The sequence below is a fragment of the Triturus cristatus genome, chromosome 2_1, assembly GCF_964204655.1.
Source record: "Triturus cristatus chromosome 2_1, aTriCri1.1, whole genome shotgun sequence".
Lineage (NCBI taxonomy): Eukaryota > Metazoa > Chordata > Amphibia > Caudata > Salamandridae > Triturus > Triturus cristatus.
This window is the reverse complement of record NC_140581.1, coordinates 717,285,312-717,307,220: the sequence shown is the minus strand read 5'-3', so window position 1 is coordinate 717,307,220 and position 21,909 is coordinate 717,285,312. Positions and strand designations below refer to the sequence as shown.

The 21,909-nt window shown below is 45.5% G+C and overlaps 1 protein-coding gene across 2 annotated transcripts in view; it reads right to left on the bottom strand.

Annotated features, from left to right (window-relative positions):
* Nucleotides 1-21,909, bottom strand: part of DMXL1 (Dmx like 1) — a 1,781,042-nt gene that overhangs the window by 868,885 nt on the left and 890,248 nt on the right. For both annotated transcript variants that reach the window (XM_085632653.1, XM_085632652.1), the window contains exon 21: nucleotides 2,116-2,213. In XM_085632653.1, coding sequence (XP_085488779.1) covers nucleotides 2,116-2,213 — 98 coding nt within the window. The remainder of the gene's footprint in view (nucleotides 1-2,115; nucleotides 2,214-21,909) is intronic.

Genomic DNA, 21,909 nt, shown 5'->3' with positions numbered 1-21,909 from the left:
AACATCAAAAAAAGCCTGTCAAAAAGTGATAGAGAGTAGCTCTCTTCACGGATGTGCACTGGCTGGCGCAGAAAAAAAACTGATGTCAGCGCACCAAAAAGGTGCCTATATAGGTGATGCAGATATCACAATGGCGCAGACAATGTGGACAACATCACACTGAGTCAACTGACGCCACCTACTTATTGCTCGAAGAGAAATCTTCCAGATCCAATCTGATGCCTGATAAATTCAAAGGCAAGGAATCTGTGGCTAGATTGCTCTATCAGATACCCATTTTGGAAATGCCATGGTGCTCTCTGCTTCTTTCCCTCTCACAGGACTTCTATGCAATGATCTCCCTTGACTTATTTGATGCTTATCTTCAGGAGTGTCTGGCACTGCCCAAAAAACATGTCTTAATATGATATCCACCATATCATTCATGCTACTTACAGAACCCTATTGCTTGGTCCTGATCTTGCCCCTTTACAAAACTCACTTGAGAGTGGCTCACAGTCCCCTAATTAGGCATACTATCCCTCCCATGGAGGTGCTCATTCTTGACCCTGGTATCTGACCCCTCTCTTTTCCACTCGCCTGACTTTGGAATTGTGTTCATGTTTCTTTATGCATGTCGTTGTCTATTCTTCATGTCCCTTGTGCCAAGAATCACATGGTCCTTGGCTGGGATTACAGTCTACTGATCAAAGATTTATTCTAAGTCCCTGCTTCCCCCCTTTCCCCTGTACCTCCTTCTTAATCTTCACACCCAATTGCTTGACATCTCCACCTTTCATCTGCTTCCTCAAATGTTAGCCCTTCTTGTTTAATTAACTTTTAGCTCACATTCAGACTCACAAGAAAGATGTGTTTTGGCCTGCTGTACACCCTGATATTTTTAGCAGCCCCTCTTATCAGCTCCTCAGTCCCTATAAAGGCAAGTGTGGTGCCTTAACAGGGGCATTAAGTCGACAAGTCAACTCCTTCTGTCCAGGAAGCATATTTTCCATCTCCTTAACATGCTGCACTGTTATCTATGGAACCTTTCAATATAACCTCCTTAAAGGTGAAGGCCCTTTCTCACTATATTAAACATAAAAAAGTACTTGGATACTTGGCCACAAATTCACCAGATATAGTGCTTCTTTAAGAGAGATACATTTAGCGAGAAATATAAATATGAGAACCTTGGTTGCTAGGGTAATCAGCAGTAGCCAATTCGCTCCTACTCTTTATTCTTTTAGTTCTTCCTTATGGTTCAGTTCAGCTCTTCGGGAAGTATGTTCTCCCTAGGATCAATTAAATGTGGCTATACCAAAGAGCAGGTATGCATTTGCCCAGTTAGACTTCTTCTCATTGCTTCTGAAGCTATTAGTGGAATTCAGCACCAACTGTGAAAATGTAGGGGACCACTTAATTGTAGATGACGACTGAAACACTGCCATCAACACAATTCTCAACAGAATGAGATAGTATGATAACGCTGATGTAATAATAGGACAATGCTACAGAATGTGGTCAGAAACTATAGTATTTTACATCCCTGATGCTTAGATTACTGCAAGGACAGGGAAAACCCTTGTATAAATTGTCTATGGCTCATGTTCCAGGATTAATTTCTCTCTCATTTCAGGATCAGCATTATATGATGCTGCCCGCTGTTCCAATCCTATTTCTCTACTTTAAGCTGAAAACAATAACTTTAATCAAAGAAGGCATACAAGAATCATCTTCAGAAATGCTCAATGGACTGAGCATATGGTGTCTGTATCAGCCTGCTTGCATGTCTTGTGAAGTGGTATTAGTGTACAAAACACATTTAAGTCCAGCCCATGTATTTTCCTTTTTTATGCCCAATAATACACCTTTGCTGTCTGTGTTGCCCTTGAGTTTAGCTGTTTGATTAGTAAGGTTTGGGTCCTTAATAAGAGATGCATATACTTCACATAATTAACATTATTGCATGAATTAATAGACTTTGAATCTTGAATTAACAAAGCCATGCTTCAACATCTTTAATAAAGATTTGGCTATAGGTTTTTTAATGTAACTCATTGAGGCACACATTAATATAAAACAATAAACGTAACCATAGGTTTTGAAAATTCCATCATATTTCAAATTTTTTTTTACCTGAATAATCCCCAAACCACAGCTTTTTTCTTCATCGCAAGGTAAAAAATAGCTGCATCCAGGGGGTCGTTATTTTTCTGAAAAGCTGCTTTGGCTACCTAGAAAGGTTAAATAAAATAGTTACTTGTATGACATTGCATCAATCTTTTGAGTCTTTCAAGTGAGAAATCATAAGGGACCTTTCAACTTAAGAATAAGATCCAGCATATTATTCAAGAGAAGAAGTGTAAAGGGACTGAGCTCAATTGAAAAAAAGAACAAATTTCAAAGCTGGGTTGAGGAAAATATGCACAATATTTAAAAAAAAAAAAAAAAAAAAAATATTTGAAGAGAATATGTTTCAAAAAGTGGCTGGCCTATCCCACACATTCTGAACTTTGAAATATTAAGAAATTGTTACTGGTAAACTACGACGGATGATGTGTTGTGTTTGACATAAGTATGACAAACTAAGAGGCAGAAGAGAACAGAATTGTCAATTTATAAATTTTATTGTATTTTTTGAATGTCACAAATATGGCCACAGACCAGGTAAAATAAGATTACATGCAATTAAATTCCCCTGGATTTTTAACATATTTTTGCATAAAAAGGTAAATCGCCCTCAATGGTAACTTGCCTTGTAATTAAACTGAAAGACTAACAAACTTCAGCTAAAATAATTGATTTTTTTATACATAAGTTATGTTATGTTATGTTATGTTAAAGTGCATTTTTATAGCGCTCGGCTACTCTAAAAGAGTGTCCCGGCGCTTTCCACAGGCAGCTACAGAGTATAACAACATAGCAAGAAGAACAGAACCCAAAAGAGAAAGAAAGAAGCCCACCTAAACAGAATGATTAAAAAGCCAAGTCTTCAAATTTTTCCTGAATTGAAGCAAGTTGGGAGTGCTGCGGAGTGCCAGTGGAAGAGAGTTCCACAGCTGGGAGGCCTTGAGGCTGAAAGAGCGTCCCCCAATGCGGGCCTTCCTCACGCGTGGGACCACAGCAGTGAAAAGGGATTTCGAACGCAGTGAGCGAGCAGGGCGATAGAAAGCCAATCTTTTCTGCAGATATCTTGCCCCTGAGCCAAACAAAGCTTTATGCATCAGCGTCAGGGATTTAAAAATAATCCGCTTCCGGATCGGCAGCCAATGAAGCGTCTGCAGCAGCCCAGAAGCCCGTGCTCGTCTATGCAGACCAAAGATCACACGGGCTGCAGAGTTCTGTGCCACCTGCAAACGCTGGACCAAGTAGTCCGGAAGGCCTAGGAAAAGAGCATTGGCATAGTCTAACCTAGATCCGATGAGCGCCTGCACCGTAGTCCGTCTGTGCTCCGCAGACAATAGCGGAAGAAACTTGCGGAGCATTTTCAGGATGCCGAAACAGGTGCCGGACAGGCCAAGGACATGCGCTCTCAAAGAGAGCTTGTTATCAAGCTTCACACCAAGGTTCTTGGCAACCAAGGAGGATTGTGCCGGAGGACACATGGCGGCCGGCCACCACTGCCGCCACTCGGGATCGATGGCACAGCCGAAGAATAAAACCTCCGACTTACTGGAGTTGGCCTTCAGGCTATTCCGCTGGAACCAGCCGAAGACCCTGTCCAGGCAGTCCCGAATTCTCTCCCCATCAAATGTCTGATCTTTGCCACATGTGAAGAGGAGTTGCGTGTCATCGGCGTAGGACACGATCTGGGCTCCGTAAGCCTCAACCACAGCCGCCAGGGGGGACATAAAGATGTTGAACAATGTCGGGCTCAACACAGAACCCTGTGGAACCCCAACTCCCAATGGCGGCATCTCGGCGGAGCTCTGGGAAACCCAGACCGTCTGGCGGCGGCCCTCCAGAAAAGATGTAAACCATCTGAACACCGTCCCCCTTAGGCCGATGTCATAAAGCCTGGCGAGAAGCGCCTCATGTGGGACGGTGTCGAAGGCCGCCGACAAGTCCAACATGACTAACATGGCCTTGCCACCCACATCCAAGGTCTCCCTGATGATCTCAGAGACCTCCACCAGCGCCGTTTCCGTGCTAAACTTCGGACGGAAACCGGATTGGGATGGATGGAGCAGATTGTTGGACTCTAGGAAGCTCGACAAGACGCCATGAACATGTTTCTCAGTGATCTTAGCCAAAGCCGGGAGAAGTGAGATTGGCCTGTAATTGGCCAAGACCTCGGCATCAAGACCAGGCTTTTTCAGGAGGGGGATCACCATCGCCTTTTTCCAGGTGCGTGGGACACTCCCCTCCCTCAAGGAGGCATTGAGGATCGGGTTGACCAGGGGATTCACCACTGCCGCCATCCCAGCCAAAAATTTGGCGGGGCAGGGGTCAAGTGGGGAGCCAGATTTAAGACTGGCCAGCAGAGTCCGGGACATGTCACTGGAGACAGGAGGAAAGTCCTCCAGGGTAGCCGTAGGCATGGACGATGTTCCAAGTCCTGCCCCGGGGTCACAGCAACCCTCCACCAAGCTCTCCGAGAAGGAGGCCTGAATTGCCTTAATCTTGTCGGTGAAAAACGTGGCAAGATCACACGCCCACGCATCAGGTGATACAGGCGGGGGTGAATAAGAGGTAGGGGACGTGAACTCCTTCACAATCGTGAAGATCTCCTTACAGGAGTTCGCCGACGCCTCAATCCTCCTGGCAAGATATTCCCGCTTGGCACCAAGAATGTCACGGTGATAGGCCTTCACCGCCGACCTATAGGCGAGTTTAGCCTCCCCATCATATTGATGGCGCCAGGCCCGCTCAGCGACCTTACATTGGCTGCGAGCCATACGTAGCGCATCCGTAAACCATGGCGCTGATTGCCGTATCGCCGTGGACCGGGGGGTTGCCCTTGGGGCAAGATCATCTAACCTCTCAGTCAACCATCGCTGCAGGGCCTCAGTGTCTCTTTCCGGATCCCCCGAGAGAGAACAGGGATGTTCCGTGAGCGCCTGCTCCAGCATAGCAGGCGTCACTCTGTGTAACGCTCTCGAGGCCGATCTGGGCACCGTGGGGGCGCAGGTGTCAGACCGCCCATTCTCCAACACAGAGAACCCAATCAGCCTATGATCCGACCAGAGCACCGGCCGCGTTACAATGTCAACAATTGGGACAGAGGAAAACACTTGATCAAGGGTGTGTCCTTTCTCATGTGTAGGCCCTGATACAAACGGTGCCAGGCCAAGCGGAGATGTAATATCCAACAATTTAGCCCCATCCAGGTCGTCCGTGACATCAAGATGAAAATTGAAATCGCCTGCCAGCAGACAATGCTGTGCAGACAGCGCCAGCTCCGAAATGGCTGTCTGTAGGTCCTCCCAAAAGGAGCCCACCGGGCCAGGAGGCCTATAGACCAACAGGCCCTTAAGCGCATGGCCTGGAGACAGTCTCAGCATAAAACCAAGGGATTCAGAGCCCTCAATGGAGTTCACGGGAAGAACTGAACAGGAAATGTTCTTCCTCACCACCACAGCGACTCCGCCCCCCCTGCCCTTAGCTCTGTCTTGGCGAAAAATGTTATAGGTTGGAGGGATCGCAGTGAAGATGTCCCGATTGGACGCCTCTCCCAACCAAGTTTCGGTCAGGAACAGACAAAGAGGATTCTCCCTGACAATAAGATCGTAAATGTGCAAGGCATGTCTTCCTACCGACCTTGTGTTAAGCAGCAGACAGAGATGTTTCGCATGCACCTCGGTTGTCCTAAGGGCGCTACACTGCGCCCCAGTGGGCGACCAACCGCAGGCCGGGCAGCGTCGTTTACCCTTGTGTCGACCAGGAAATACTGAGCGACACAGGCTAGATGTAGTACGCATGGCGCGGAGCATCGCCGAGGTATAATGGATCATCCTCGCCCACGCCTGACCAGAGTCCTACGCCGCCCCGCCGCCTCCGGGACGCTGACGGGCGCAGACGGGCAGGACTCCGGCACGACTCAGGCTACGCGAAGGCGTCCACCTGCGCGTCCAGCTGCGCGTAGGGAGCGACTTTAAATAGGCTCTCCAGTGAGCCCTTGGCGCGCGAGACCGCTCCAAAATGGCGGCCGCCGCCGGACAAGAAGCCCCAATCAAAGATGGCGCCTGAGATGGAGCCCAGGACCCGGACCCACCAAAGTGGTGGTGCTTTAGAGGCACAAAGGTGCACTTTTTAAATGCAGTAAGGGGAGCGGGGCGCGAGCTGCAGGCAGCAGAGTTTAAAAACAGGGGTAAATATAAAGCAAGCAATAACCCAAATACAAAAACGAGGAAAGCTTAAAATTACACAGCGCTAGTACAGCGCAGTTGCAGCAGTGTGGTATGTGGTAGAGGTCGCCACCCCACGAAGGACCGCCTTAAATAGGCTCTCCAGTGAGCCCTTGGCGCACGAGACCGCTCCAAAATGGCGGCCGCCGCCGGACAAGAAGCCCCAATCAAAGATGGCGCCTGAGATGGAGCCCAGGACCCGGACCCACCAAAGTGGTGGTGCTTTAGAGGCACAAAGGTGCACTTTTTAAATGCGGTAAGGGGAGCGGGGCGCGAGCTGCAGGCAGCAGAGTTTAAAAACAGGGGTAAATATAAAGCAAGCAGTAACCCAAATACAAAAACGAGGAAAGCTTAAAATTACACAGCGCTAGTACAGCGCAGTTGCAGCAGTGTGGTAGGTGGTAGAGGTCGCCACCCCATTTATTTACTTAGGATGATCAAAGAATGGGTTTGGAAAATGTATGAATCTAAAGCTCCTGCTGTTTTCAAGGCTATGTCATCTTTGAATGATCACAAGTTCTTGATTAAGATATGGCAGTCACAGGAAAATCTGTTTCCACAATCAGAGAAGTAACATCAGCCTTCAGTGACTAAAGAGAGTTGACAGGCTTGAATAGCAGGGCCGTAGTTAATAACGTAGAGGGCTGTTAATCGAGATTTCTCAATAAGTAACATGGTTTACCCAAATGAACAGGATAGGGCTGGCTGGTGTCACTGGATGGGGGCAATGGATAGGATATGTTGGGTTAGTTTTCAGTTATTTGGAAAAGTGAGGTCAGTCAGCCGCGGGTCTCAGTGAGATAGTCTGGCCTACACTGTCCACTCTAGTCCACTGCTTTTCACACAGCAGAGTAGGGCAGATACGACAAGGAAAGCAGGCTAGCATAAGATAACATTAGCAGATAAAGCTTACGGTAGGTAGAAAGAAAATGCTCTTTAGTAGGCTAAGGCCAGCAGCAGGCCACGGCTGGAAGTAGAGGACTGAGGGAGAGTGGGCCAGATGAAAGCTGCAAAACAGTACAAAATGCTACAGAATACCTAGCAGTGTGTAATGACATAAGGCACCTAAAACTCCAGAAAGGGATAATGTGAAACTGCGTGGACTATAAAGCCCTTGAACAGCGTGGTGATTTAACTAGTGATCCATCTTTATTTCTCCTACTTTATGAAAACAACAAAAACGATATCACAAATGTATTATACATAAAGATTATCTGTGCGGAATAGTGTGCTGCAGGGACATTGTCATTGATTTTGTTCTACTGAGATGTACATTTGTCCATCACTCAGGTTTAAGTGGTTAAGGTTTAAACTATATTTCTATTTATGTGGCTTTCAAACCATAGTAAGTATTTGTGGCTGTTGTAGGTTTGTTTTAACTTCTTCACAATTGATATGTAAATTGATGATATGATATCATGTGCGGGTATAACTTGAAAGGATGCATCGCTGAAGGAGCCAATGCTTAGAAAACTGTATAAGCTTTGATCTCTGCTGTGAATAGGAAGGTGAATAATCTTAACTGTTGTTATAGGGGAATGTGTATGTGTGGCTTGCAATGGATGCACTATTGATTTAGCAAACACTGAACCATCTGGATGGCTTGTAGTTGATTGAGGTCTCCAAGAGATGTCTCCTCACCCACTGGCATTTGACAGGACACCACAATGCAATGACTTGAAGGGAGAGAAAGGGTGACTGGAACAAGGCTGAATCAGGAAGAGGATGGAAGACATCAAGTTCAAGTCAACAACCTCACCACCACCTCCTGGATGGCAGATGATTAGGGCTCTTTTAGGGAGAGGATAGTTTCTGGCAACTATCAAACATGACAACCCTGACCCCTCAGGGATCATGGACACAGTACTGTACTTTTTGCTTGTGCTCACCTTGTCTCAGAGAGATACATAAAATAAGCGATGGGGACATTTTCAATAAGCATTTATTGAGCGAGCGTCCTTCTAGTGTAAAATATGTGTGCTGCAACAACCATAACACAGAAACAGATATAAACTGTTATAAGCACCAAAAGAGTAAGTGGATGGTATATTTCTACCATAGTGCTAAAACAATAGATATATGCAGGAATATAGATACATGACAGGAAAAATACATACTCCTAAGGTGCTAACCCTAAGTAGATGTACCTAAATGTACGTAGCATGTATGTAGGTGTAGAGCCAAGAGTCCTAGGAAAGAACCAACCCCATTACCTGGCATGAGAGAATGAAGGACCCCGTCTTGTCCTCGAATGGACACCCTGCGAGGGATGTCAGACCACTACGCGTAGGAGCTTCAGCGTCTTGTCTCAGTGTGTCAGCATGGAAGTCTGTCTCCTCTGCCCGTCACAGCAAAGATATGGTGCTTATATACTCTTAAGGTACCTTCAGGGGTTCTACCTTGCTATGTCATGTCAGTCGAGGATGACGAAAGGGATGACCCTTATACATAGTTATTATGCAGAAGATGGTAGTCCTGCTGGGATTCTGAGAAAACCACACATTTATGCAGCACCTAACTAAGTAAAAGGTCAACACAAACCAGTTATGTAGTACAATGGCACAGTAAATGTAGGTGAAAGATTAGGTGACTACCCAAGCCTCTATTGGGGTACATTATAAATCATAACCTTGGGTGGTTCCTTGTGCACCCAGCTCCTCTGAGCCTCCTGGTCCAAGTACCGACTTTGGTCACAGTTTGCATTCCACTTTCTTAGTATATGGTTTGGTTTCTCCCTGGAGACCACTGTATTTTGTGCTTACTTACCGATTGCAATTGAAGTATTGTTGTGTATTTCTGTTTATATCTCCAGGTAGGAGATATACCAACGTGTTAGTGAGTGTTGTGTAATAAATAGATTTTTTTTTTATATATACGTGTGGTACTTTTTCATTTAACCTACACTACATGATTAAACTGGTAAAATAAGAAGCTTAACACTCCTTCAAGATCAGCCTGAAAGCTGCTCTCCACAACTACCACTTTGAGAACTTTCAAAGGCATCAAAAACCACTAAAATCACCATAAGGGTTGCCTGGAGTAGTGCAAGGTGCTTCACTTAAATAAGTGTGCACCATATACTAAACCAGCCTCCTACTTCACCTGATCACTGCATACTTCACAAAATCTCAGGCCTGCATGGATTCCACATTCCAATGGAATATTCACTCATGATGACTTTGGAAAATCCAGCAGAGTCAGCTGTGCAGCCACTGAGCAAACAATCTTGTACAACCTGAGGAAGGCGAAAGACCACACATTGTAGTGGAAATATTTTCTTGTTTGTTTGAGCTGTCCATCTACTTGAGTCACTTCTTAGTTGTGACTTGTATCCTTTTGGACCTTGATTTTTGCCTTAGCTGGCTTTTGTTTTCTTGTGCCCCTACATTTATTACTCACTGGCGGTCGGCAGTTAGGTCTGCATTTCAATAGCTATTGCTTTTTTGGTTTGCTAATAACTTTGGCACCGTTTGACGAATGTTAACAAACCTTTAAAAAACAAAAGTTCATCCACAACAGCTACTTCTTGTAAAGTTTTGGGTGATCGGTTACAAGAAAGAAAAAAAAAGGAGGGGTGGGTTACCAAATTCCTGAGGAGCGTGCTCGTCGAAAGGGGGTTTGGACCAAGGTTTATGAAGGCTATTCAGGCCATGTATGCCACCCCAGTGGCGAAAATTCAAATGATGGGTGAGAGTTCAGATAAGATTTTTACCACGAGGGGGACAAGGCAGGGATGCCCATGCTCACCCATTCTATTCGCACTATATATTGATCCTCTAATACGCCAAATAATCAACAACACAGCAATTAAACCGGTAGTTACGAATGGATTTCAAACAAAAATGTTGGCATATGCCGATGATCTAGCTGTCATTACTACTGATCCTGAAGCAGCTATGCGAGAAGTAGTGGGTACTACGAGCAAATTTGGCGGACAATCAGGCTATCGTCTAAATGTGGGTAAGACACAGGTGCTCTGCTCCAAGAACATAAACAAGCCAAACTGGGGATAACGATCAACGCACAACCGGAGTTGATAATTAGAGACAATTTCATTCCTCTCATGAAATCCATGAGGGAGAATCTGAAAAGAATGGACACGCTACAACTCTCAATAATTGGTCGCAGCAATGTTATCCAAATGACTAAGCTCCCCAAGGTGTTATATAAATTTCGGTCGATCCCCTTTAAAATAGAGGGAAAAATTATTAAAGAAATAGAATCCATCTTTATGAACTTCTTGTGGCAATTTGGCAAGGTTAGAAGATCCTTGAAATATAGGTCTCTGCCTTAGGAAAGGGGTGGTTTGGGAATGCCAAACGTCAGATACTATCATTGGTCATGTCTACTTACGCAGATGGCTATTTTATTTGAACCAGTGGGAAGCAGCTCAAACTCCCCGAGAAGACAAGACGCGATTCCATCTATCTTTGAATTACTACTTGGCAGCAAGGCTACCGGGGTATTGCTAAGGAGAACAGAAAGGAAATATTATAGCAAGTCGAGTCTTAAGACACACGAAGGAATATGGGGGGTCTGGGCAGCAGCTCAGAAAGCACTGGCAATCTCCAAATACAATCACCACACCCCACTCTGGAACTCTGGCCTTTTTCCCAATTTAAGTAATGATGGGTCCTGGAGAGACTGGGCGGGAAAAGGTATCCTGACACTGGGGCAAGTTATTGTCAGGGATGAGTGCAGAACTCTGGAAGAATTAAGACAAAGGCACTCCCTCCAGGGTATACAAGATTATAAATACGCTCAGGTGGTCAGTACAATCAGATCAATAAGGCCTCGAATTATCTTAAGGGAGAGGTGTAAGATATTGGACTATCTGAAGGTCGGTGAACCTAGAATTAATGGTGTGTACAGGCTGTTTTTGGAGGAATCCCAGGACGACATGAGTAAAACCGAGGCAGCCTGGGCTGCAAAGTTGGAGGATCCGGATATTGACCTGGACAGAGCCCTTGAAATGGATAGAAGATTCCTACGCTCCTCCAATTTAAGAGCTCAACACTTTAAAACATTATTCAATCTTTATTACACCCCCTCTAAACTTTATGATTGGGGCAAGAGGGAGAATAGTAATTGTCCCAGATGCTGCAAAGGCCCAGCTGACATTATCCATATGTTTTATCGGTGCGAGAAACTAGAATCAATCAAAATAGAGATCGAATCATTCTGGTCAGGACTGTTGGATGCTCAGATAACCTGGTCTCCGACACTCATGATTACAGGATGCCAAAGTCAATTGAAATTAAATACTGAGACTGAAGCTCTAATTTTTATCTACACAGCTGTACTCAGAATTTTAATTTCAGCAGCTTGGAAAGATACTGAGGCCCCAACCTTTCAAATGTGGCTATCCAGATTATTGGGTATACATAATGTGGAGGCGGCATTGTATCAACTCAAGGGTAAAAAATTAAGAGAATTGGGGATGAAGATATGGGCACCAGTGGCTGCTTGGCGCACTAGTAGATTGTAGCAACTTATTGATTTTCAGGATTATGGCTACGGCAATGCTCTTAATACTCTTATCTGCTATATTCTCTTTTTTTTCTTTTCTTTTTCCTGTTTGTGGTAGCCGGCACTATGTTTACTATACGCATATCAATATCAATATCTATATCAACAACATTTCATGATTTACAACCTTCAATTTCAATCAGATACCAGCAATGTAATTCGTTAACCGACCTCTACATACCATGTTTTTGTTTCATTTATTCTTTATTGTTAATTTTTGTGGTTTTCCTATATCGTATCAAGTCTTTTTCAGTCAAATTTATTCATACTGCTTTGTTATAATGTTGCATGAATTCTCAATAAACAAAAAAACAAAAACAAAAAAAAAGGGTTCCCAAAACACAAAATTCCCAGCCATTTTTCAAAGACTTCTTTGAATTGTGCTACCGCAAAAACTGCTAAAAAGGAATTACACCAAATTTGGCAGAAAGCTAGATCTTAGTCCAGAACGCGTGCTTTTTGTGATTTGGTGTAAATCAGTTCAATAGTGTTTGACTCATTTAAGGAAAACCTATTTGTATATCTGAATGGTAAGGTTCAAGGGATTCTTGCAAGAGTCTATCAAACCCAATTTTAGGGTTGTATCTACTTTTATTTTCCCATTTGAGAAAAGGCACAACAGTTACAATCGCTGAATTCACTTAATGGCAGCGTAATATAGGAGATGGAGGGGGAAGAGCGGGGGGGATGAAGGGGAGTGGGAAAACAACGAGGGGAAGAAGGGGAGTGGGGAAACAATCGTACATTAACAAATTAAATATAAGTCAAATAACTACTCCATGTCTCTACGTATCGAACCTCTAAAAGACCCTGTGCCCCTCCCTCTATGAAAGTTCTTATGAATCCGAGGTATTTGCCATAAGGCGCAACACCCGGAGATATATTGGGCAAGTGAGTTTCCTAAATGGATCGGACAGGTATTTCAGATAGGGTCCCCACTTCATCTCAAATTTGGACAGTATTTGATCTATTACCGCTGTAAATGTCTCCATGGCAAGCAGGTCCCAGAGCTTATGTATCTAATCCGTATGTGCGCGTATGGTGTCCGTGCCCCAGCGCAAACGCAGTACCTGTTTGGCAGCTAATAGTGCTAGTGTTACAGCCCTTCCCTAGCTGAGCGCAGAGGGTATGTCAAAGTGTTGGATAGTCCTAGTAGGATATAGCTTGGGAAGCGGGGTAGCTCGGTGTTAAACATTGTATCTATATCGGTGAGGACTTTGGACAAATATCGGTGTCATTTAGGGAAATGCCATAGTAAGTAGGATAAATTGCCTGAGTGGTTGCAATGCCTCTAGCATTTATCATCACCTCCCCTCTTCCACTTGACTAACCGGAAGGGTGTATAGTACCAATACGAGGCGATCTTTAACAAGGTTTCCCTCCCCGAGGCGCTGCCTGCCGAAATGCACACCCTCTGTAAAATATCAGTCCATTCTTTGTTTGGGAATTGGCGTTCACATTCTTGCTCCCACCGTGTCCTAGCTGGAGAACACAATGCTCTCAATGTGGTGTTTAGAAATATGTAGATATCGGACAGTAACTGTCCATCATTTCATCTCGATAAAAGCTACATTTCAAATGGGATAAGTTGTCTGCTAGCGTGAGAACGTATTAATGGAAGCGTCACCCAATGTCGTACAGTTATGTAATGCCAATATTCCTAACTCGGTAGCCTAAAATCCTGCTGCACTTTTGAGAATTCCAGCAGGCCTCGCACATCAAACAAGTCCCCAATGCATTTGCAATTCGATTCATGCCGGGGGAGAAAGCTGTACCATGTTGTGCCGGGGTAAATCTACGTTTCCTGTGATTGGAGAGAGGGGAGAGATGGAGATAAAGAGTTGCTTAGAAACAAAAAGTCACGTCTATTATGGCCCAAACTACCGGAGAGGTGATGTCGTGGAAGCCAATGAATTTTCCAAATATGGATCCCTGCAACAGCCTGGTCAAGGAAGCACCAGTGTTATTCTGTACATGGGTGTTGCCATTCCACCAGTAAGTGTAATTGAGCTGCCTGGTAGTAGCGCAGTAGATGAAGTATGCCAAGCCCACCCTTTGCTAATGGGAGGTAAGCCCGTTCTCGTGCCATTTGTTGCGCGTTTACAGGCCAAAATGAAGGCCTCTAGAGAGTGTTGGATTTTATGCAGCAATGACGGGTGGCTTCATTGGTATCGACTGCATATAGAATAGGATCTTGGGTAGTAGGGACATTTTGATGGCTGCTGTTCGTGCTACCCAAGAAAGTGGTCCTCCATGCCAAGATTGTAGCAAGGAGCGTGTAGTGTTAAGTAGGGTGGCATAGTTATACAACACTGCCTTCGCAATGGTTAGGAGTAGTTGAATGCTTAGACAGGGGATTCCCTGGGTAGTCCAGGTGAACGGAAATGTCCTGGCTAGAATAGCCTGGTCATCCTATGTGATAGTGAGGTTGAGAGCTTGGGATTTGGCTGTGTTTACTTTAAATCCCAAGGCCCTCCCGAATCGCTCGAGTTCCTCCAACAGCGGTGGCAAAGACTGATGCGGGTTAGAGATGGCTAAAAGCACGTCATCAGCGTATCATATTATCTTGTGGGATTGGCCCGCCATTTGAACCCCTTATATAAAGGAGTAGCCCCATATATGCTCTGCCAGCCGCTCCATCTAGAGCGCGAACTAGAACGGTGAAAGCGGGCACCCTTGTTGTGTCCCCCTCGATACAGGAAAGGGTTAAGATATCATACTATTAACGCAAACCGCTGTAACTGGCCCATACCCATCTGTGAAACTGAGGCCCCAGACCTGTAAAAAGGCCCAGTGCACGTGGTCAAACACTTTTTCAGCGTCGAAGGAGAGAAGCATCGCGGGGACCCTGGATCTCACAGATTTATCTATTAAAAGGACTATGTGCTTGGTAATGTCGCTGCATGTGCATCCAGGGATAAAACCTGATTGGTCTGTATCTATCAACCCAGGCATGAGTTACCCCAGTCTGGTTGCCGAAATCCCAGTGAATAATTTTGCACATACTTTTAATAGGGATATGGGTCAGTAGGAAGCGCAAAGTTGGGAGTCTTTCCTAGGTTTTGGTAGGACTAATAATGGACGATTTCATGGTCTCCGTGAGTGCACCCTCTGCACTATAGAGTTATACAGGCAGGTCAGCACGGGGGACAGCAGAGTGGCAAACATTTTGTAGAATGCAGCTGTGAACACTTCCTGTGCCGGGGCTTTGTCTAGCTTGAGCTTCCCTATAGCGTCAAGAACTTTTGTCATTTCCGATTCTAGTGATGCAGCTGTAAGGTCTGGGAGTTTCGTGAAAGGGGCCCGCTCCAAGTATCTGGAACAGTCAGTATGGGAGAACAGGACTGCACTATAAAGCTGTGCGTAGAACCGTCCGTAATCTGACTATTTCCGAGTCTGATGTGAGGGGATGAGAGGTATAGCCTGACATATATAGGAAATACGCTGTTTATGTATCTGCGCACGTAGCTTATGTGCCAACAATCTTCCCGCTTTGTTTTCCCCTGCATAGTATCATTGTTTCACACAAAGTAAAGCATATTCTGCTAGATCCATATCTAAGGCCTTGAGCTGTTTCCTAGTTATTGCTAGTTGGCGTTGTATTTTAGGTGAGCCCACCCACCTGTGGGACTTCTCCAGCTCCCTCACCTGTGTCTACAATTCTGAACACTTGGCCTTCCTCTCTCTGTTAAGTCGTGTCGCTATTGCTATATAGGTCCCCCTTACAACCGCATTGAGGGCGTTTCAGATCATCACTATCTTGGTGTTAGGTGAATCGTTAATCTCGGAGCGGTGGGGCGCAGGATAGCAATTTAGGGTCATGGTGCCACATCTTAGTGTAGGGCAATAGTTGGGCAGATGTAGTGCAATCGTAATGGGGGAGTGGTCCGATATAGAGGCTACCTCAGTATCCGCGTGGGCAACATCCGTCCATAAGTGGGCAGACACCAGAAATAAGTCAATTCTTGCACAGGACTGATGTGCCCTTGAGAAGATTGAGTAAGCTCTCGTACTGGGGTTAAGCAATCTCCATATATCAAACAGCCCTGCATCTGCTAACCACTGTAGTCCCTGTGGGGAAATTGCTCCAGATGGGCCTACTCCAAAGAGGGATTGATCTAGCTGTGTGTCAGGTACTAGATTGAAATCTCCACCTATCAGGACTTTGGTACGGGGAGGTAAGTACCGTCCACACTACCTGGCAGATAAAAAGCTCTTGGTGGTCGTTGGGCGCGTTTATGCATGCAACTGTAAACGTGTGATGGTGAAATTAGAACTTCAAAGCTAGCATGCGACCTGCTATTTCTGAATGTAGCTGTAGGATTTGCCCCTGGATATGAGTGGATAGTAAGATCACCACCCCGCCTTTTTTTCTGGGCCAGACGACCAGTATTGACAGTCGTGCCATTTTGACGGCATCAGACTCCAGTCCTTCTTAAGCAAGTGTGTCTCTTGTAAAAGATATATCACATTGCGCAGCACTAAGTTGGGACAATAACGCTATCCTCTTTGCTGGGGCGTTCAGTCCTCTAACATTAAGGCTTACTGTATTAACCATGGGCATGGGGGAGGTATCTGTCAAAGATGCCCACTAAGAGAGGAGTGGGGTCACCCGTGGTAGTCATAAACATGTTGAGGTGGAACAGTGTCGCAAAGAGATGGAGGGCATTGACAAATAGAAAAGACATAATACAAGAAAACAAACTTAACCAAATACACCAACTAGTGTTAACCAGGCAAGCGTGTAGGAGGGGTCCATGTCACTGCCCATCTGCGCTGGCAAGCAAGGGGGTAGAAAGGGATGCGGATCTCCTCCGCTGCACTCCCTCTGCTATACTCCAGTCAGCAGGGTGAACCAAGGTTCACGCTGTGGCACCGGTAACAGCAAAGGCTTCTAAATATTCATGGCACTCCGGCAGCTCTCCGTTGACTGAGTCCATGTGCAACTCTGTCACTCGATTGCCATGCTCTGGGAATGGGTCCCAGTTAATGAGGTGTTGTAGAAGGGCTCTTCTCTCTTTAAGGCTCTGTGCTGCAGTTGGTTTATTCAATTGTTTCCGAGACCAGGAATTAGATGCACTCTTGGGTTTGCCCAATTGGGAGATTTCCGGGAGTCCCAGTGGAGACCTGGGGTCATCCCGTTCCAGGTCCAAACCTAGGATCGTCAGTGCTTCTGACGGGGTGCGGAGCATATGTGTTTTCCCCTCCCAGACAAAGACCAGGCAAAACGGTGGCCCCACCTATAGCCAATCCCTTTGTCTCTCAGGTGTGAAGTCACTGGTTTCATAATGCATCGGTGCTGGAGTGTAATGAAGGAGAGATCTTGATAAAGGTGCACTTTAATCCCTTCGAAAAGGACATGGGGTTCATCCCGCACCATAGTCATAATGAATTTCTTCTGTTCGTAACTGTGGAGGCACGCAAGTATGTCCTGTGGGGTGCCAGGTTCTCCAGAGGGGCATCCCGCCCGATGTGTGCAGTCTAGAAGGAGTTCTTTCCCCACTTACTCCGGGGCGATGTGGTGGAAAAGCCATAATACATTTTCTTCCAATTTGCCCGCACCTGCCTGTGTGGAATGCCCTTAATCTCAATGTTGGGCCTGAGGGATCTATTTTCTAAATCCTCCAGGTAGTCATTAAGGTCTGCATTACGACCCTTGAGTTCCGGGATTTCACTGCAACAAGCTTCCAGCTCCTCTTCTCTGGCGTCGCCATTCTTCTCCACCGAGTCTACTTGTTGCTCCAATTCACCCATATCACGCCAAAGGTCTTTGACTTCTTTGGTCATTTCCATCTTGAGGGTTGCTTTGTCTTCTCTCAGGAGCGCTTAAAAGAGTTTCCATAAATCAGTGTGTGACAGGAGCTTTCTTCATCCGCATCTTGATCTCCTTTTTGCATCTGAGATGTGTGTGTGTGTGCGAACTGGGTTCCTTGGAGTCTTCAGGCTGCTTGGAGGAGATCTTAGTGAATAGACTATTAATCATGGGTTCTTTTTGCATTCTTGTGGAAGTCATTTTGGTTGCCCCGAGGCATCCAATGAAGTTAGTACACACTAAAATTAGTAGTCTCCTACACCAATGAATCATTGCGCCCCTCGTAAGCAAACAGAGTGTGTGGACCTCAGCAATACAACTCCCACCTGCACTGAGTTTATCGAGCGATGAGGGCCAACAGAGCTGTTTCTTCTGCTGTCAACCTCAGTAGCCACTGATTGGATCATGTCAAGAAAGAAGGGGTTCCGCCGCTCTATGTCCTCTGTTGTTGCTAGTTGATATGCTATGCGTTGAGCATGAAGGTCCGTCCACTCTCTCCATGTGGTAAGGGCCTTGCTCTAGGGGATCTGTCTCTAGTCCATGGAGTGGGACGTGGGTAAGAGCGGAGAGGGGAGTCCCGTATCAACAACTGACTAACACGGGGCCCTTTTGGGTATCTCAGTATCCCACAGGAGCCACCATCAGGAGGGTGCCATCTTGCTCAGTCTATTATCATCTTGGGGCTTTTCTTGAGCCCGGAATGAGTGCCTTATTTCTGCTTCTCCCTTTTTTGCAGGCTGGGAGCTTTTCATCTCTTTAATCACCCCTCCCAGAAGGTCTGGGTGCTCTCCATCATCCAAAGCCCAGGCCTTCCACACACAGGGCCCAACTGAAGTCTCTCAAGGAACGGGTGATGGAAGTCCCAGCTGTTGTTGCCACCCAGTTTCTATGCCTGTAACCAAAAACTAGGTGGAACTGGATTCTACCCATTTGGAAGTAACTGGAGTCTAGGCAGTGTATAGCAGCATTAAGGCTCTTGCAAGCAGAGTCTAAGGAATCCATGGCTTGTACAGTTGCGAAGTATTAGAGCAAACCTGATAAGTGGGGTGCGACCCCCAGGGGGGCCGTGGAGGCATGGGAGGTGGATTGCCCTTTTCATTTGCTAAAAGAATACGTCACAGATGGTCACCGGTAGTTAAAATGCTTTCCCTGGAGTGCTATTCAGGGACTCTCCTGTGCTGGGAAATCGAAGTCAGACAAACAGCTAAACATGCCTTTCCACCAGTGTGTTGCTGGCCTGAAAGAAATGCAAATGTGCACAACAAGTTAATCTGCAAATGTAAAGGATTTTCACCACACTGGCAGAAAGGTGTGTTTAGCCGTCTGCCTGGCTTTGATTTCTCAGGACAGGAGAGTACTGTTGCAGTTAATTGATCAAATCACTTGAAGCTTTTTGAGTGGTAGTGCACAAAGTTTACTGAGCTGTGAAGTGCTTGCTTTTAATTGTTATTGTATTTACATAGCACTTCCTGACTTTGATAATGTGTTGAAGGGACAGTTATGTAAAAAAATTGCATTACATAGGGTTTGGATATTACAAATAATCTATGGGTCCGATTTACAATGAAAAGATGTAGCGCAGCTCTGCAAGTATTTTTGCTGCGCTGCCCAATGACAATCCAGAAGGGCAGGAATGGACTGTATTTATAAGATACGGTGCACTCCTGTCCTTCCTGCTGGTGCACAATTTGGTGCCTAGAGCCAACACAGGCACCCTTGCACCTTGGTGCAAGGGTGCCTGCATGGTTGGCAGGATTGTTTTTGTGCAAGAATACATGCCTTCCTACGCAAAAACAATTCATTGAGGGTTTTTCCTTTTTCTAGGTGTGCTACACATAAAAAGAGAAAACAATGGAGGAGAATTTAAGATATTTCTCCTCGTTATGCATCCCCTGCAGCAGCGTACAGTTTTGATGCATCCTCAGGTTTACAGATCCTTGTAAATCTGGGAATGTGTCAATAACCATGGGCAAACCCACCGCAACGCCCCTGGAACGCCCCCCTAACGCAGTGTAAAACAATGCACCGTACTGCGTTACGTTGCCATACACCATGTCTAGGAGGCCATGAAAAGCCAGGCAAAGTGACTTTGCGTGGCCTCGTAGATATGGGCCTGCTCTCTGCGCAACCAGAGCATCACAAAAAATGGCGCACAGGCAGCGCAAGGGGCTTATAAATAAACCCCTATATTTTGGAAGCAGCCCGTATATTGTGGAAGCGCCATTTTATCGTAAAACATTTTGCATCTTTTGTAGCGGTCTATCTTATACTGTGTGTAATGCAAGTATAAAAGAAAGACTTACCTATTCACAGTGCTTTCTTTCACAGGCTGTGACCTCATAGCACTAAAAATACACAAATCTCTATTCTACACTGCACCAACCATGATTTAATTATGTGGCTCCCTGATTCCAAACAGACTTTTGCAGTGCATTAACTGATAGAAGTTTCATAATTTATTATAGTGCATTACCCACTGAGTAACAACTTTTTAAAATGTATTCCATTTTCTTACCATTTCCAAGCTTTATTTTGATCATTGTAGACCGTAAAAGCAAAAGACAAAATACATACATCACAAGATGTTTAAACATTACAGAAGATAACCATTAACAACTGATTGTGCAAATTTCATGATGAATTAGAAAAATATTAAAATTTAAAAAGCATTTAAAACAGTATATTCATGATTTAATAAGATCAAAGCAATGGAAAACGGAACAGGTATATTTAGCATGTGCTGGAGGAGTTTTAAAACTTGCGACGCCTGAGCCACATGGAGTTAAGGAAACGGGACACAGCAAAAACAATCGGGGGGTGCATTGCGGTTCTCATGACTCTAAAGGCCTCCCGTATCTGTCTAAACTCCATGTTCCTGCATATTGGTAAGAACCAATACCTTCTGGGTACATTGTAACCTGGAAAGAAGAAGACTTGTGTGAGGGTCTCTTCCTGACTCTCACAGGCAGGACAGCCAGCTGGGGAGGCTTTTGTCCATTTGTTTATAAATGCATGGACTGGCAGCCAGCCCCACCTAAACTGGGCATAGAGTTTCCTTGCCAAGTGCGGATAGACGTCATCAAGGAAGGCCTCAAATAAATACTGATCTTTAAAATTGAAAAAATCTCAAGTTAAACAGCCAGATTTTGTACTCCCTGTAACCAGTCTAAAAAATCTGTAAGATTTAACTAACTCGATGCGTGAAATAGTCGGGGACGCTTCCTCGGGGTGGCTCCATAGGTTTGGCTGGCCTAGTCTAAAGCACGGATAACCAGGATAATTTTCCCACCCCTGGGAGCCCCAGGATCGCCTTTGCTTCCGACTGGTAAGCTGCAAGTGCGGGAGTCACCCATAATCGGTGTCAAAAGATCAAAGGCCGCAACCCAATTTCCTCGTTTATGGGTCTGAGCCCAAGGTCCATGCATAGGGGGATGAGAGGAGTATTTGGCGGTAGGCCCAGGAGCTGTCTCATGAACTTCTTCTCGGATTTGATCGTTGCACCTACGCCCAAAGTTCTGCCCCATACATAACAGAGCTCCTGGGTAATAGGGATTGCTCTGTTCTAACCGTCTGTGTGCTGCAGTCGTTCTTCTCTACTGGGGCCGACAATGTATTAGCCAGAGGATTAGTTGATGCACACGGGGCAAGCATCTGGCCGGTGGTTCGATTCTCAAGATGGAGCGCTAATTCTTCTTTAACAAATTCCTCACCCAAGAGGGGCAGTCAGGATTTTTATAGGGATTGGAGGGGGATTCTGCTACTCGTCCCGGTCTAACTGGTTCGCCCTCACTGTGGCTAATTTCTGAACCAATCTTTTTGATTGGACCTTTCCCTTTGCCCGTTTTCTGTCTCCCAACTTTGGGTAAAGTAGTGTTTGTTCTACCGTTACGAGTTTGGTGATTTACTGGGGAAGGTTGTAGGGGTGATATCAAAGATGTCCGGGTAAGGATTTTAATGGACTAGGGGTCGATCCCCGACTGGTTTGTTCACAGAATGGTGGTTCAGTGGGTTTAGGGAAAAGATCTATGGTTAAAGAAAGCCTCCTTTCTGTTAGCTCGATTTCGGTTGAGACTACCCCGATAGCTCTCTGGAGCATCCTGTCAATGGAGGTTTGGGGAAGTGAAGCCGGTATTAGTTTTTTGAGTACACAGCCACACTTCCCCATATCTAAAGGAAATGAAGATTGAATAGACAGTCCTAGACAAAACCTGACCCCAGTAAAAGATGTAATGCGACCAGCTT